Below are 16,669 nucleotides of genomic sequence, written 5' to 3' on the forward strand. Positions count from 1 at the left end.
AATATTTATTTATTTGCCAGAGAGAGAGAAAACACAAGCAGGGGGAGCGGCAGGCAGAGAGAGAGGCAGACTCTCTGCTGAGCAGGGAGCCTGACACGGGACTCAATCCCAGGACCCCTAGGTTATGACCTGAGCCAAAGGCAGATGCTTAACCAACTGAGCCACCCAGGCATCCCAAGCATGTTATTTTATGATGGCAATATGATCTGTGTAACTGATGGAAACTGTCTGATCTATTTAGAATGGTGCAAATAAAGTTTAATGGACTTACATTCATTTAAATAAAGATTTGCATACCTTTCTAAATCATGTAAGTGACAGGAAATTATCCCTACTACATATTATGCAAATATTACTAGGAGAGAGAAAAAGAAATACACAAGTAACCGTAATAAATTACACAGTATAAAATCATATTTATCTTAGAGAGAAAGAGAAGAGAGAGAACGTAAGCAGGGAGAGGGGCAGAGGAAAAGGGAGAGAGAGAGAATCTCAAGCTGACCACTTGCTGTGTGCAGGGCTCAGTATCATGACCCTGAGATCATGACCTGAGCTGAAATCAAGAGTTGGACCAAATGCTATGAATAATCACAGGAGAAGGTAATTAATTACAGTAACTACAGAAAAGTTAAAAAGAAATGAAAAAGACAATGGAAGTAGTTGAGTTAGGCCTTAAAGAATGGGGTGGGGGGCCTGGGTGGTTTGGTCAGTTGGTTAAGTGTCCAACTCTTGATTTCAGCTGAGGTCATGATCTCAGGGTCCTGAGATTGAGCCTTGCACTTAGCAGGGAGTCTACTTGAGATTCTTTCTCTCCCCCTGTCCCCCCCCTTCCCTGCTCATACAGGCTCTCTTTCTCTCTCTAAAATAAATAAAGCGTTTTTTAAAAAATGGGGAAGATGTTTTCATAAGACTTTATTTATTTTGAGAAACAGCAAGTCCATGAGCAGAGGGAGGGGCAGAGGTAGAGAGGAAGAAGCAGACTCCCACTGAGCAAGGAGCCCAATGTGAGGTTCAATCCCAGGACCCTGGGATCATGACCTGAGCCCAAGGCAGACACTTAACCAACTGAGCCACCCAGGCATCCAGAATGGGGAAGATTCTGACAAGTAAGATAGGGTCGAGGAATTTCAGGCAAAGGAGAAAATGAGCATTTGTATAAAGGCGAAGAAGTGAGGAACATGTTCACAAAGCAAATGGTGTTCAGTCTGGCAAAAGCATCGAAGACGAAGCTGAACAGATGGACAGGGATGAGAGCACAGTGAGCCTGAAATGGCTAAGTTTGGACTCAATGAAATAAGCAGTGGGTAATCACTGATGGCTTCTTTTTTATTTTTAATTTTTGTTTTAAGAGATTTAAATAATACAGACAAGTCCAAAAGATACAGCAGAAAAACAAGGATGATACAACAAATGTCCATATCCTACCACGTAGAATTTTAATACTGCTATACTTACTTCTAGTCTAAAGGTATGACTGATTAGCCTTAACACAAAAAATTAAACAAGTAACAGAATGCCCATACTTAAAAAATTTATAGATAAAGCTAATATTTTTCCTTTGATGACCAACACTATCAGTTCCAGTCCATTTCATTATTACCCAGAGGTGACTGCTCCCACAAATAATGCTTCTGGTCCACTGAGCATGTGTGTGCACGTGCACATGTGCATGTATTTGTTGTTTGTTCTCTTTCCCTGGAATTTTATTCCCCCCAGATACCCGTATGCCTCATTCCCTCACTTCATTTATATCTCTTCTCAAACAGAACCTGCTTGGAAAGGCCTCCTTGATCAACTTATTCAGAATAGCGGTCTAGCGGTGCCCGGGTATCTCAGTTGAGTGCACTGACTCTTGGTCTTCGCTCGGATCATGATCTCAGGTTCATGGAACTGAGCCCTGCATCAGAATCCGTGCCTATACCTCTCTCTCATATGCTGTTTTCCATTCAAAGCACTTACCACCATCTAAGATCATATAGTGATTTACTGTCTTTCTCCTACACTAGCGTGTAAGCTCCATAAGGAGAGGGACACTTTGGGTTCATTTGTTTTATTCCCAGTACCTGGAATTGGGCCTGGCACATAGGACATATTTTAACCATAATATATACAAAGGTATTCCCTCATGTTATTTAACAGCTTTGAGTACCTCAAATTCAATTCTGCACACACAAACTGAAGTTTTTCTCTCAGTAAGTATTTGTTGAACAAATGAATATAGATGTATCTGTTAATATATGACATTCAATCGGAGAAAGACAACTATCATATGATCTCCCTGATATGAGGAAGTGGAGATGCAACATGGGGGGTTTGGGGGATAGGAAAAGAATAAATGAAACAAGATGGGATCAGGAAGGAGACAAACCATAAGAGATTCTTAGTGTCACAAAACAAACTGAGGGGAGTGGGGAGGAGTGAGAGGGTGGTGGGGTTATGGACATTGGGGAGGGTATGTGCTATGGTGAGTGCTGTGAACTGTGTAAACCTGGCGATTCACAGACCTGTACCCCTGGGACTAATAATACATTATATGTTTATAAAAAAATTAAAAAATTAAAAAAAAACATGACATTTTGTGTCCTAAACATTTTTATATGTATAGCATCCATACTCTACATATTTACAACTTGCCTTTTTCAATCAACATGTTTTCAAAATCTATTTACTTAGATCAGTGGTTTTCTTTTTCTTTTTTTTTTTTTTTTAATTTTATTTATTTATTTGACAGAGATCACAAATAGGCAGAGAGGCAGGCAGAGAGGAAGGGAAGCAGGCTCCATGCTGAGCAGAGAGCCCGATGCGGGGCTCAATCCCAGACCCTGGGATCACAACCTGAGCCGAAGGCAGAGGCTTTAACCCGCTGAGCCACCCAGGCGCCCCTAGATCAGTGGTTTTCAACTGGGGACACTTTTGCCCCCAGAGGACATCTGATAATGTCTGGCCATATTTTTGGTTGTCACAACTGGGGGTGGGGTAGAGTGCTATTGGCATTTATTGGGTAGAAGCCAGGGATGCTGTTAAACAACATATAATACACAGAGCAGTCCCCCACAACAAAGAATTATCTGGTCCAAAATGTCAACAGTGCCAAGGCTGAGAAATCCTGGATTAGATTTATGTACATTTAGCTAATCTCTGGTTAACTAATGGATAGTAATCCATCATATAAATACAATGCAATTCATTTATCTATTATTGATGGACACTAATACATTGTTCAGTTTTTCACTATTACAATCTCTAATAATTTTTAGAAGAGTGACTGAAGATGATTGAAGCATATTTCAAGCATATTCTCTTGGGTCTAACTGGTTGCATTGGAAGTGAAGAGTTGCTAGCAGTTGGAAAACAAATTTAGGTATTGCCAGAGTAAGAAATAAGTGAGAGGAGAAAAAAAAAGAAACAAGTAATTAGAGTAGCTACTTAGAGTAAAAAAGAAAAATGTAAGACACAAGATAATAATAAAAAGGATCAAGAGACTGGATCCAGGGGCGCCTGGGTGGCTCAGTGGGTTAAAGCCTCTGCCTTTCGCTCAGGTCATGATCCCAGGGTCCTGGGATCGAGCCCCGCATCAAGCTCTCTGCTTGGCAGGGAGCCTGCTTCCTCCTCTCTCTCTCTCTGCCTGCCTCTCTCCCTACTTGTGATCTCTATCTGTCAAATAAATAAATAAAATCTTTAAAAAAAAAAAAAAAAGAGACTGGATCCAAGGAGAGCCAGGAAGTTTAGGTGATAAGGAGACAGCAGTACTTTAAAAAGAGAGTGGGAAACAGTCTGTGATACTAATCCAGGTTTATTTATTTATTTTTTTTTAAAGAAATCACATCATCACAATTTTAATTGCATGTTTTCTTTTTTTAGTTAATTAAAACAACCATTTTATATTATTATTATTTTTATTAACATATAATGTATTATTTGTTTCAGGGGTACAAATAAGGCTGAATCATCAGTCTTACACAATTCACAGCTATGGTGAGTGCTGTGAATTAACCCAGGTATTTAAAAAAAAAAAAAAAAAACGAATACACTGGGAATTCAAAAACAGGTCTGGAGGGAGTTGTGAGTTTGGTTTTAAACTGTTCAGAAGTTATCCTCGTTTGGGAATGGGAGTCTCTTTTACAACACTCTAAAATTTTGGACATGTAGGAGCACCTGGGTGGCTCAGTTGGTTAAGAATCTGCCTTTGGGGGGCACCTGGGTGGCTCAGTGGGTTAAAGCCTCTGCCTTTGGCTCAGGTCATGATCCCAGGATCCTGGGATCAAGTCCCACATAGGGCTCCCTGCTCAGTGGGGAGCCTGCTTCCTCCTGTCTCTGCCTGCCTCTCTGCCTACTTGTGATCTTGGTCTGTCAAATAAATGAATAAATAAATATTAAAAAAAAAAAAAAAGAATCTGCCTTCAGCTTGGGTCATGATCCCAGGGTCCTGGAATTGAGCCTAGCGGGAAGCCTGCTTCTCCCTCTCCCCCTGCCTGCCACTCCCCCTGCTTGTGCTCTCTGTCAAATAAATAAAATCTTAAAAATAAAATAAAATAAAATGTCGGACATATAAGCTACTTAAATTCTTTCTCCAGTAGTAAAAATGTGGTAAATTATATCTATTTACTGAAGTGTTATGCAGCTCCTTAACAATTATGCTTATAAAGACTTTTTAATGTCATGGGAAAAAGTAAGATAATAAGGAGTAAAAATTATGGACAGGATACAAAATTTTTGTGTAGTATACAACTGTTCTAAAAATAACTAGATGAATATGGGGGGAAAATCATGGAAGGCAGTAGAGCAAAATGATAATAGTAGTTGACTTTCTGGTATGAATTTTTCCTTACTACATCCTTCTGTATTTGCTATGAGTGAATGTTATTTTGTAACAACAATGAACTTATTTTAAGACTTTATTAGAGCGAGTGAGTAAAAGAGAGAGCATGAGCTCTGGGGGAGAGGGAGAAGCAGGATCCCCACCAAGCAGGGAGCCCGACATGGGGCTTGACCCCAGGACTCTGAAATCATGACCTGCGAGGAAGGTAGACACTTAACCGACCAAGCCACCCAGGTGCCCTACAAACTTCATTATTTCAAAAGGACTACCCAACCACCAATCTATCTTGTTTTGTGCCAGGAGCCCTAACTCTCCTACACGAGTCTCTCTTAATTTCTTGACATATCTTTAACCCGTCTGTAAGGTAACACTTCTCCACAAGCAGAGTGGCCCTTCTAGGCAGATGGGAATCATCTAGGGGAGACTCTCCTAACCATGATGGCCATTTCTTTTAGTCTCCTTTCCCAAGTTTTCTGAAATGATATGAGAAGGAATCCTCTTACCACCAATTATTGCCATAAAACCGATGGGAGTGCAAAGGCACAGGCAGACAGTTCTGAGACTAAGAACCGCTGTAAAGTCATTATTATCTCACAGACAACTGAGGTTAGAGTTCTCTCAGCATCGACTTTGCTTCACCAGTCTTCAAAGAACATTCTATTACACAAATAAGTGACGTTCGTGACGCAAGCAAAATGACTAGAGTTCAAATCCAATAAGTTTTACTTGGAAAAAAAAAAGAAGTCCAAAAACAAAATGAAAAACACGCACAACTTGGGACCTTTTAACCATAATATATACAAAGAAATTCTCTCATGTTATTTAACAGCTTTGAGTACCTCAAATTCAATTCTGCACACACAAATTGAAGTTTTTTTCATACTCAAATTCTGACCTTTGATTCCTGAGCTCAGTAAGACGAAAGACTAAAGACTAAAGCTAGAGCTCTATTTTTTCCTTGGTGCTGCACTGACTAGGAAGTGACCTCAGGGGACAATTCAGATAATATGGACTGCCATCTACTGTGATCTTTTTTTGAGGGTCCTATTTCCTTCAATTTTTGCCTTATTTTGTTGGCTTCAAATAACTGTTTGTTACAGTCTCACCAAAGTTTATAATTACAGTTGGCCGGGGGTTAGATATGTTATGCCACCATTATGAGACCTCGGTTTTATTAAATTTTAAAGAGGGGTGCCACTTCCTCCCAACCTTGTGCTCATTTCTTTCTTCCCCCAGGAAATGTATGGCAGGTCAGAATGAGATTTGATTTGAAAGAGGAATGTGTGCTTTATGTACCTAAAATATGTGCTTTATGTACCTAAAAGTAGCCAGACACAGCCAAGGGCTCCTATAGGAATTAAGCATATGCTCATTATCAGACTGCCTGAGCTCAAATCCTGTATCTGTCACTTATTAGCTGTGTGACCTTTGGCAAACTACTTAATCTCTCTTGGCTTCAGCTTCTCTGCTGTAAACAGGGAACAATAATCATACTTATTTCGCAGGACTGTAAGAGAGAGATAACAAATTTAAGTGGCCTATACATTATAGTTACCAATAAATGTTAGCCATTAGATGATGATGACGATGACGACAGGTGCCAGACCCAGTGATCTGTAGCAAAATCTCCTCTCCCCCAATTCAGCCCCTTCAGCAATCATGATCCTGCCATTAACTCTTTAAATACGGCAACTCCAACTTCTATAACTCTCTCAAGATGAGGAACTCCTTAACTTCCAGCAGGTCACCACTCTGCTGTCATGGTTACGTAGTGATGAACTCACCTTTCTGATCGGTTTACTGAGAGTTGGAAGTAGTTCTTTGCCATTTCTAGCCTTGTCTGGTGCTCAGCAGAACCTTCTATCAGTCCCTTAAAAAAAAAAAAAAAAAAAAAAGGCCTATCAGAACATTATTTACATGCTATCATTAAAATAATTTGCTCATCAGCAATTTTCAGGGAGGCAGTATGTGATACATTGTTCAGGAATCATGAGGCTTGAGTCCAATCTCTGTTTTGTCACTAATGTACCTTTTTGGCCTCTAGTTTCTCCAAATAAGGGCACTGGGCTATGTGTAGTAGTTCCTAATTCTTTTCACCATTGAGGACCTCTTTCCAATTTGGAAGATTTCCTACCATTTTCTAATATTTAATTAGTTATTAAAAAATAATTGATTAGTAATTAATTTATAAAACAAAGTACAAATAGACCCAAAAATAGCATAATCCCACTTTAACTACCACTTCTGCTTTTCACATGTATGTTTATTTTGGCATTCATACTTAGTATTTTATATTCTTTCAAAAATAGACTACAATATCATAAGCACCTTTCCATATTGCTAGTCTTTGTGTCACCATGTTTTAAAAAATTTTAATTCCAATACAGTTAGCCTCCAGTGTTCTATTAGCTTCAGGGATACAATATAGTGAGTCAACAGTTCTGTACATTACTCAGTGCTCATCACAGTAAGTGGACTCTTAATTCCCCGTCACCTATTTCACCTGTTCCCCCACCTTCCTTCTGGTAACCATCAGTTTGCTCTCTATAGTTGAGTCCATTTTTTGCCTTTTTCCTTTGTTCATCTGGTTGGTTTACTGAATTCCACATGAGTGAAATTATATGGTATTTGTCTTTCTCTGACTTTTATCACTTAGCATTTTACCCTCTAGATCCATCTATGTTGTTGTAAATGGCAAGATTTCCTTTTTTTATGGCTGAGTCATATATATATATATATATATATATATATATATATATATATCTATCTTTCTATATATCTCACATCTTTTTTACCTATCCATCTCTTGATGGGACACCTGGGTTGCTTCCCTTGGCTATAAATAATCTTGGCTTTAAATAATGCTGCAATAAACATAGGAATGCATGTATCCCTTTGAATTAGTGTTTTCATTTTCTTGGGTAAATAACCAGTAGTGGAATTACTGGATCATATAATTCAATTTTAAATTTTTTGAGAAATATCCACACTGTTTTCCATAGTGGCTGCACCAGTTTGCATCCCCACCAACAGTGCACAAGGATTCCTTTCTCTCCACATCCTCATCGACACTTGCTGTTTCTTATGTTTTAGATTTTAGCCATTCTGAGAGATGTGAGGTGTTATGTCATTGTGATTTTTGATTTGCATTTCTCTGAAGATTAGCAATGTTGAGCATTTTTTATGTATCTGTTGGCCATTGGCCTGTCTTCTTTGAAGAAATGTCTGTTCCTGTATCATTATATTCTTAATGAATTTTTCTTTACTTCTCGGATGTTTCCTTAAAATACATCATTCAAATTAAAGGTTCTGAGTTTGAACCTTTGAACCTTTCTATAGCTCCTGGAACACATTAGCAAATTATTTTCCAGTTAAAGTTCTATCAATTTGCCACGTTATGGCAATGAATAGGAGTATTAACTTCACTACACCTTCAATAGCACTAAATATCATACAGATCCTTGTTCACATATGTGAAAAAGTATTATTGTGTTCAGACATATAGCCTTACTACTTGTGAGAGTGAATATTTTAAGAAAAATGTGCTAGTTGTCTTTTCGTAATTTTTTTTTAAGGTTTTATTTATTTATTTGCCAGAGAGATCACAAGTAGGCAGAGAGACAGGCAGAGAGAGAGGGGAAGAAGGCTCCCCACTGAGCAGAGAGCCTGATGCAGGTCCCGATCCCAGGACCCTGAGATCATGACCTGAGCCGAAGGCAGAGGCTTAACCCACTGAGCCACCCTGGTGTCCCTCTTTTCGTAATTTTTTAAATCCATGTCTTTGTTAATTTTTCTGTTTGGTGTCTTCATGTTTGCCTTATGATTTGGCGAAGTTGTTCTTCTGATACAAATAACTTTTAGCATTCTATGTAAATGTTTTTTTTTTTTTTTTGGACTTTTATGATTCTTCATTTTATTTATTTTTTCAGTGTAACAGTATTCATTCTTTTTGCACAACACCCAGTGCTCCATGCAAAACGTGCCCTCCCCATTACCCACCACCTGTTCCCCCAACCTCCCACCCCTGACCCTTCAAAACCCTCAGGTTGCCCCAACCTCCCACCCCTGACCCTTCAAAACCCTCAGGTTGTTTTTCAGAGTCCATAGTCTCTTATGCTTCGCCTCCCCTCCCCAATGTCCATAGCCCACTCCCCCTCTCCCAATCCCACCTCCCCCCAGCAACCCCCAGTTTGTTTTGTGAGATTAAGAGTCATTTATGGTTTGTCTCCCTCCCAATCCCATCTTGTTTCATTTACTCTTCTCCCATCCCCCTACCCCCCCGTGTTGCTTCTCCATGTCCTCATATCAGGGAGATCATATGATAGTTGTCTTTCTCCGATTGACTTATTTCACTAAGCATGATACACTCTAGTTCCATCCACGTCGTCGCAAATGGCATGATTTCATTTCTTTTGATGGCTGCATAGTATTCCATTGTGTATATATACCACATCTTCTTTATCCATTCATCTGTTGATGGACATCTAGGTTCTTTCCATAGTCTGGCTATTGTAGACATTGCTGCTATAAACATTCGGGTACACGTGCCCCTTCGGATCACTATGTTTGTATCTTTAGGGTAAATACCCAGTAGTGCAATTGCTGGGTCATAGGGTAGTTCTATTTTCAACATTTTGAGGAACCTCCATGCTGTTTTCCAGAGTGGTTGCACCAGCTTGCATTCCCACCAACAGTGTAGGAGGGTTAGGAGGGTTCCCCTTTCTCCACATCCTCGCCAGCATCTGTCATTTCCTGACTTGTTAATTTTAGCCATTCTGACTGGTGTGAGGTGATATCTCATTGTGGTTTTGATTTGTATTTCCCTGATGCCGAGTGATGTGGAGCACTTTTTCATGTGTCTGTTGGCCATCTGGATGTCTTCTTTGCAGAAATGTCTGTTCATATCCTCTGCCCATTTCTTGATTGGATTGTTTGTTCTTTGGGTGTTGAGTTTGCTAAGTTCCTTATAGATTTTGGATACTAGCCCTTTATCTGATATGTCGTTTGCAAATATCTTCTCCCATTCTGTCAGCTGTCTTTTGGTTTTGTTAACTGTTTCCTTTGCTGTGCAAAAGCTTTTGATCTTGATGAAATCCCAATAGTTCATTTTTGCCCTTGCTTCCCTTGCCTTTGCCGTTGTTCCTAGGAAGATGTTGCTGCGGCTGAGGTCGAAGAGGTTGCTGCCTGCGTTCTCCTCAAGGATTTTGATGGATTCCTTTCTCACATTGAGGTCCTTCATCCATTTGGAGTCTATTTTCGTGTGTGGTGTAAGGAAGTGGTCCAATTTCATTTTTCTGCATGTGGCTGTCCAATTTTCCCAGCACCATTTATTGAAGAGGCTGTCTTTTTTCCATTGGACATTCTTTCCTGCTTTGTCGAAGATTAGTTGACCATAGAGTTGAGGGTCGATTTCTGGGCTCTCTATTCTGTTCCACTGATCTATGTGTCTGTTTTTGTGCCAGTACCATGCTGTCTTGATGATGACAGCTTTGTAATAGAGCTTGAAGTCCGGAATTGTGATGCCACCAACTTTGGCTTTGTTCTTCAATATTCCTTTGGCTATTCGAGGTCTTTTCTGGTTCCATATAAATTTGAGGATTATTTGTTCCATTTCTTTGAAAAAAATGGATGGTATTTTGATAGGGATTGCATTAAATGTGTAGATTGCTTTAGGTAGCATAGACATTTTCACAATATTTATTCTTCCAATCCAGGAGCATAGAACATTTTTCCATTTTTTTGTGTCTTCCTCAATTTCTTTCATGAGTACTTTATAATTTTCTGTGTATAGATTCTTAGTCTCTTTGGTTAGGTTTATTCCTAGGTACCTTATAGTTTTGGGTACAATTGTAAATGGGATTGACTCCTTAATTTCTCTTTCTTCAGTCTTGTTGTTGGTGTACAGAAATGCAACTGATTTCTGTGCATTGATTTTATATCCTGACACTTTACTGAATTCCTGTACAAGTTCTAGCAGTTTTGGAGTGGAGTCTCTTGGGTTTTCCACATATAGTATCATATCATCTGCAAAGAGTGATAGTTTGACTTCTTCTTTACCAATTTGGATGCCTTTAATTTCTTTTTGTTGTCTGATTGCTGAGGCTAGGACTTCTAGTACTATGTTGAATAGCAGTGGTGATAATGGACATCCCTGCCGTGTTCCTGACCTTAACGGAAAAGCTTTCAGTTTTTCTCCATTGAGAATGATATTTGCGGTGGGTTTTTCATAGATGGCTTTGATAATATTGAGGTATGTGCCCTCTATCCCCACACTTTGAAGAGTTTTGATCAGGAAGGGATGCTGTACTTTGTCAAATGCTTTTTCAGCATCTATTGAGAGTATCATATGGTTCTTGTTCTTTCTTTTATTAATGTGTTCTATCACATTGATTGATTTGCGGATGTTGAACCAACCCTGCAGCCCTGGAATAAATCCCACTTGATCGTGGTGAATAATCCTTTTAATGTACTGTTGAATCCTATTGGCTAGTATTTTGGCGAGAATTTTTGCATCTGTGTTCATCAAGGATATTGGTCTGTAGTTCTCTTTTTTGGTGGGATCCTTGTCTGGTTTTGGGATCAAGGTGATGCTGGCCTCATAAAATGAGTTTGGAAGTTTTCCTTCCGTTTCTATTTTTTGGAACAGTTTCAAGAGAATAGGAATTAGTTCTTCTTTAAATGTTTGGTAGAATTCCCCTGGGAAGCCGTCTGGCCCTGGGCTTTTGTTTGTTTGGAGATTTTTGATGACTGTTTCAATCTCCTTACTGGTTATGGGCCTGTTCAGGTTTTCTATTTCTTCCTGGTTCAGTTGTGGTAGTTTATATGTCTCTAGGAATGCATCCATTTCTTCCAGATTGTCCAATTTGTTGGCGTAGAGTTGCTCATAGTATGTTCTTATAATTGTCTGTATTTCTTTGGTGTTAGTTGTGATCTCTCCTCTTTCATTCATGATTTTATTGATTTGGGTCCTTTCTCTTTTCTTTTTGATGAGTCTGGCCAGGGGTTTATCAATCTTATTGATTCTTTCAAAGAACCAGCTCCTAGTTTCATTGATTTTTTCTATTGTTTTTTTCGTTTCTATTTCATTGATTTCTGATCTGATCTTTATGATTTCTCTTCTCCTGCTGGGTTTAGGGTTTCTTTCTTGTTCTTTCTCCAGCTCCTTTACGTGTAGGGTTAGGTTGTGTACTTGGGACCTTTCTTGTTTCTTGAGAAAGGCTTGTACTGCTATATATTTTCCTCTCAGGACTGCCTTTGCTGTGTCCCACAGATTTTGAACCGTTGTGTTTTCATTATCATTTGTTTCCATGAATTTTTTCAATTCTTCTTTAATTTCCTGGTTGACCCATTCATTCTTTAGAAGGATGCTGTTTAGTCTCCATGTATTTGGGTTCTTTCCAGTTTTCCTCTTGTGATTAAGTTCTAGCTTCAGAGCATTGTGGTCTGAAAATATGCAGGGAATGATCCTAATCTTTTGATACCGGTTGAGACCTGATTTGTGACCCAGGATGTGATCTATTCTGGAGAAGGTTCCATGTGCACTAGAGAAGAATGTGTATTCTGTTGCTTTGGGATGAAATGTTCTGAATATATCTGTGATGTCCATCTGGTCCAGTGTGTCATTTAAGGCCTTTATTTCCTTGTTGATCTTTTGCTTGGATGATCTGTCCATTTCAGTGAGGGGAGTGTTCAAGTCCCCTACTATTATTGTATTATTATTGATGTGTTTCTTTGATTTTGTTATTAATTGGTTGATATAGTTGGCTGCTCCCACGTTAGGGGCATAGATATTTAAAATGGTTAGATCTTCTTGTTGGACAGACCCTTTGAGTAGGATATAGTGTCCTTCCTCATCTCTTATTATAGTCTTTGGCTTAAAATCTAATTGATCTGATATAAGGATTGCCACTCCAGCTTTCTTCTGATGCCCATTAGCATGGTAAATTGTTTTCCACCCCCTCACTTTAAATCTGGAGGTGTCTTCACGTCTAAAATGAGTTTCTTGTAGGCAACATACTGATGGGTTTTGTTTTTTTATCCATTCTGATACCCTGTGTCTTTTGATTGGGGCATTTAGCCCATTAACATTCAGGGTAACTATTGAGAGATATGAATTTAGTGCTATTATTAGCCTGTAAGGTGACTGTTACTGTATATTGTCTCTGTACCTTTCTGATCTACTAATTTTAGGCTCTCTCTTTGCTTAGAGGACCCCTTTCAATATTTCCTGTAGAGCTGGTTTGGTGTTTGCAAATTCTTTCAGTTTTTGTGTGTCCTGGAAGCTTTTTATCTCTCCTTCTATTTTCAATGATAGCCTAGCTGGATAGAGTATTCTTGGCTGCATGTTTTTCTCGTTGAGTGCTCTGAATATATCATGCCAGCTCTTTCTGGCCTGCCAGGTCTCTGTGGATAAGTCTGCCGCCAATCTAATATTTTTACCATTGTATGTTACAGACTTCTTTTCTCGGGCTGCTTTCAGGATTTTCTCTTTGTCACTAAGACTTGTAAATTTTACTATTAGGTGACGGGGTGTGGACCTATTCTTGTTGACTTTGAGGGGGGTTCTGTGCATCTCCTGGATTTTGATGCTTGTTCCCTTTGCCATATTAGGGAAATTCTCTCCAATGATTCTCTCCAATAGACCTTCTGCTCCCCTCTCTGTTTCTTCTTCTTCTGGAATCCCAATTATTCTAATGTTGTTTCGTCTTATGGTGTCACTTATCTCTCGAATTCTCCCCTCATGGTCCAGTAGCTGTTTGTCCCTCTTTTGCTCGGCTTCCTTATTCTCTGTCATTTGGTCTTCTATATCACTAATTCTTTCTTCTGCCTCATTGATCCTAGCAGTGAGAGCCTCCATTTTTGATTGCACCTCATTAATAGCTTTTTTGATTTCAACTTGGTTAGATTTTAGTTCTTTAATTTCTCCAGAAAGGGCTTTAATATCTCCAGAGAGGGTTTCTCTAATATCTTCCATGCCTTTTTCGAGCCCGGCTAGAATGTTCAGAATCGTCATTCTGAACTCTTGATCTGACATATTACCCATGTCTGTGTTGATTAGGTCCCTAGCCTTCGGTACTGTCTCTTGTTCTTTTGTTTGTGGTGATTTTTTCCGCCTTGTCATTTTGTCCAGATAAGAGGATATGAAGGATCAAATAAACTACTAAAAGGGTGGCAAAGACCCCGGAAAAATGCGCTGTAACCAAATCAGAAGAGACCCCAAATTGTGGGGGGGAGAAAGGGGATAAAAACAGCTTCTGAAAAAAAAAGAAAAAAAAAAAAAAAAAAGAAAGAAAAAAATTTAAAAAATAAAACAAATAAAAAATATAAAAAAGAAAGAAAAAATATATATATTTAGATGAACTAGTCAAAAAATGTTAAAAAAGAAAAGGGTAAATTTTAAAAAAAATTTAGCAGAAGAAGAAAAAAGAAAAAAGAAAAAAAAATTGAAAAAAGAAAAAAAAACTGAAGTAGCCGCAAGACTAAAGAATCATGGGGAGAAAGCCATGAGTTCCGTGCTTTGCTTTCTCCTCCTCTGGAATTGCTCTGCTGTCTTAGGAATTGAATCTGCTTTCTCCTTGATAGATGAACTTCGTCCTGGCTGGATATTTTGTTGATCTTCTGGGGGAGGGGCCTGTTGTAGTGACTCTCAAGTGTCTTTGCCCGAGGCGGGATTGCACCTCCCTTACCGGCGGCCGGACTAAGTAATCGGCTCGGGTTCGCTTTTGGGAGCTTCTGTTCCCTGAACGCTTTCCGTAGAGTTCCGGAGGACGGGAATGAAAATGGCGGCCTCCCAGTCTCCGGCCCGGAGGAGCCGAGAGCCTGGGGCCCCACTCCTCAGTGCGCCCCCAGAGGACAGCACCCAATCACTCCCGTATCCCCAGCCTCTAGCCGCGCTCCGAGCTCACCCAGCCCGCGACCAGTTCAAGGTAACCCCGAGCTGAGAGTTTAGTGCTCGGCTCTGTCTCTCCAGCCGGCTTCTACGTTCTGATACCTGCGAGCTCTCCGACACTCCGACACCCCCGATCCTTCTGTGACCCTGCGGGGCCTGGGGCCACGCTGGCCCCGCGTGGGCTTCACCCCGGTTTAGCCCCTGGAGCAATGTCCCTCAGTGGAACAGACTTTTAAAAGTCCTGATTTTGTGCTCCGTTCCTCCGCCGCTTGCCGGGAGCCGGCCCCTCCCCCCGCGGTCTATCTTCCCGTCGTTTTAGATTCACTTCTCCGCCAGTCCTACCTTTCAGAAAGTGGTTGATTTTTTGTTTCTAGAGTTGCTGTTCTTCTTCTCTTCGCTCTCCCGTTGGATTTGTAGGTGTTTGCAATGTTTAGATAAGCTATCGAGCTGATCTCCTGCTACCTGATGTAGTCTCAGGCTGCTACTTCTCCGCCATCTTGACTCCTGGACCCATTCTATGTAAATGTTAGTAATTTTTCCAAAATACCGAAAACAGTTCATAGCCACCCCCTCATTAACACTGAATTAGAATGGTCCTTTTTAATTCTCATGTCTATAATCATGTTACACATTAAATATGGACCATAGGACTCTAATGCACCAGCTTGATTTTCCCTGGATTGTACAATTTTACAAATGCTTTGCAAGTCCTACCTTAAAGTAATCATTCTTTTTCAGACTTTCAAGGAAGCCAGCCCAGAGTGGTGAGGGAGTCATGAAGGATTTCTTAGAGTCAGAAAAATGTGGGCTAAATTTGGAGCATAAGATCTCAAATCCATGAGCCTAGATGGAATAGACAGAATTTTCATTATTAAGTTACTTTCTTTCCACTTAGCCACACTTAAGATCTAGGTGACTGGACATACGGGCATATGGACATTTATAACACTTTGAATTTTATGAAAAATCTGACTATTTCCAAGTTTTTCAATTTCTATAGATTACTAAAAATTATAAAGGAAAAGCAAATACTACAAACATTCTTGTCCTCCTCAAAGAGATTTCTTTTCTTGCTGATTACAAAACCAGAAATTTAAACTCTCTTGTTTGCTTAAAAGGCATTTAAAAGGTTTCTTGTCTAACCGAAATTATAAAATGAGTTCAGCAAGGTCATGAACATAGGAAAGAGAAGGAAGGGAATCACTTCATTTTAATTGTCCTTGGACTAAAAAATATAATGAATTAGCATGGCAAAATAAGTCAGACAGGAAGATTTCCTGACCACTCAAGAGAAAACTACTATTACCAATTTCTTGCATATCTTTTCAGAAGTAATGTATGCATTCAAGCAGATGTGTGGTCTGTGTCTGTATATCCTACTGCATCCCTTTGGTCATTAAATGGCAACATACACTGTTCTAAACCTTGCTTTTTCACTAAGTTATATGCCTTGGAGATCATTTTATATGATCATACAAAGTTAACCATTTCATTGCATAGACAGACCATAATTTAATTATTCCCCTACAAACAGACATTAAGGTGGTTTCTAATCTTTACTACTTCAAATAATGCTGTCATGAGTACCCTCATATGTCTTTGTACACATTTAAAATATACAGAGGATAAATATCTAGAAGTTAAAATGCTGAGCAGGAGGGTTTGTGCATTTATATACTGATGGATAGTCACAAATTTTTATAAGAGACTGAATCAACTCACACTCCCATCAATGATGTTTGAGAGTATCTCCTTCTATATATATTTTCATCAATCCAATATATATTATCAAACTTTCTGATATTTGCCAAATGGTAGAAAACAGTTTTATAGCTTTAAGTTGCATTACTTTTATTACAAGCAAAGGCCAACATTTTTCTTACGTTTAGATTAAATATCATTTGCATTTCCTTTCCTGTGGACTCTGTTCAGTTTCTGAACATTTTTTATTAATTAGTATT

At 39.3% G+C, this 16,669-nt stretch overlaps 1 protein-coding gene across 3 annotated transcripts in view; it reads right to left on the reverse strand.

The window, feature by feature from the left end:
* ECD (ecdysoneless cell cycle regulator) overlaps positions 1-16,669 on the reverse strand; it is a 37,291-nt gene that overhangs the window by 9,153 nt on the left and 11,469 nt on the right. For all 3 annotated transcript variants that reach the window (XM_046026502.1, XM_046026500.1, XM_046026501.1), the window contains exons 8-9: positions 15,423-15,551; positions 6,604-6,689 (exon numbers count right to left, since the gene is read on the reverse strand). In XM_046026502.1, coding sequence (XP_045882458.1) covers positions 6,604-6,689; positions 15,423-15,551 — 215 coding nt within the window. The remainder of the gene's footprint in view (positions 1-6,603; positions 6,690-15,422; positions 15,552-16,669) is intronic.

This window comes from Meles meles, chromosome 13 (assembly GCF_922984935.1).
Source record: "Meles meles chromosome 13, mMelMel3.1 paternal haplotype, whole genome shotgun sequence".
Taxonomy (NCBI): domain Eukaryota; kingdom Metazoa; phylum Chordata; class Mammalia; order Carnivora; family Mustelidae; genus Meles; species Meles meles.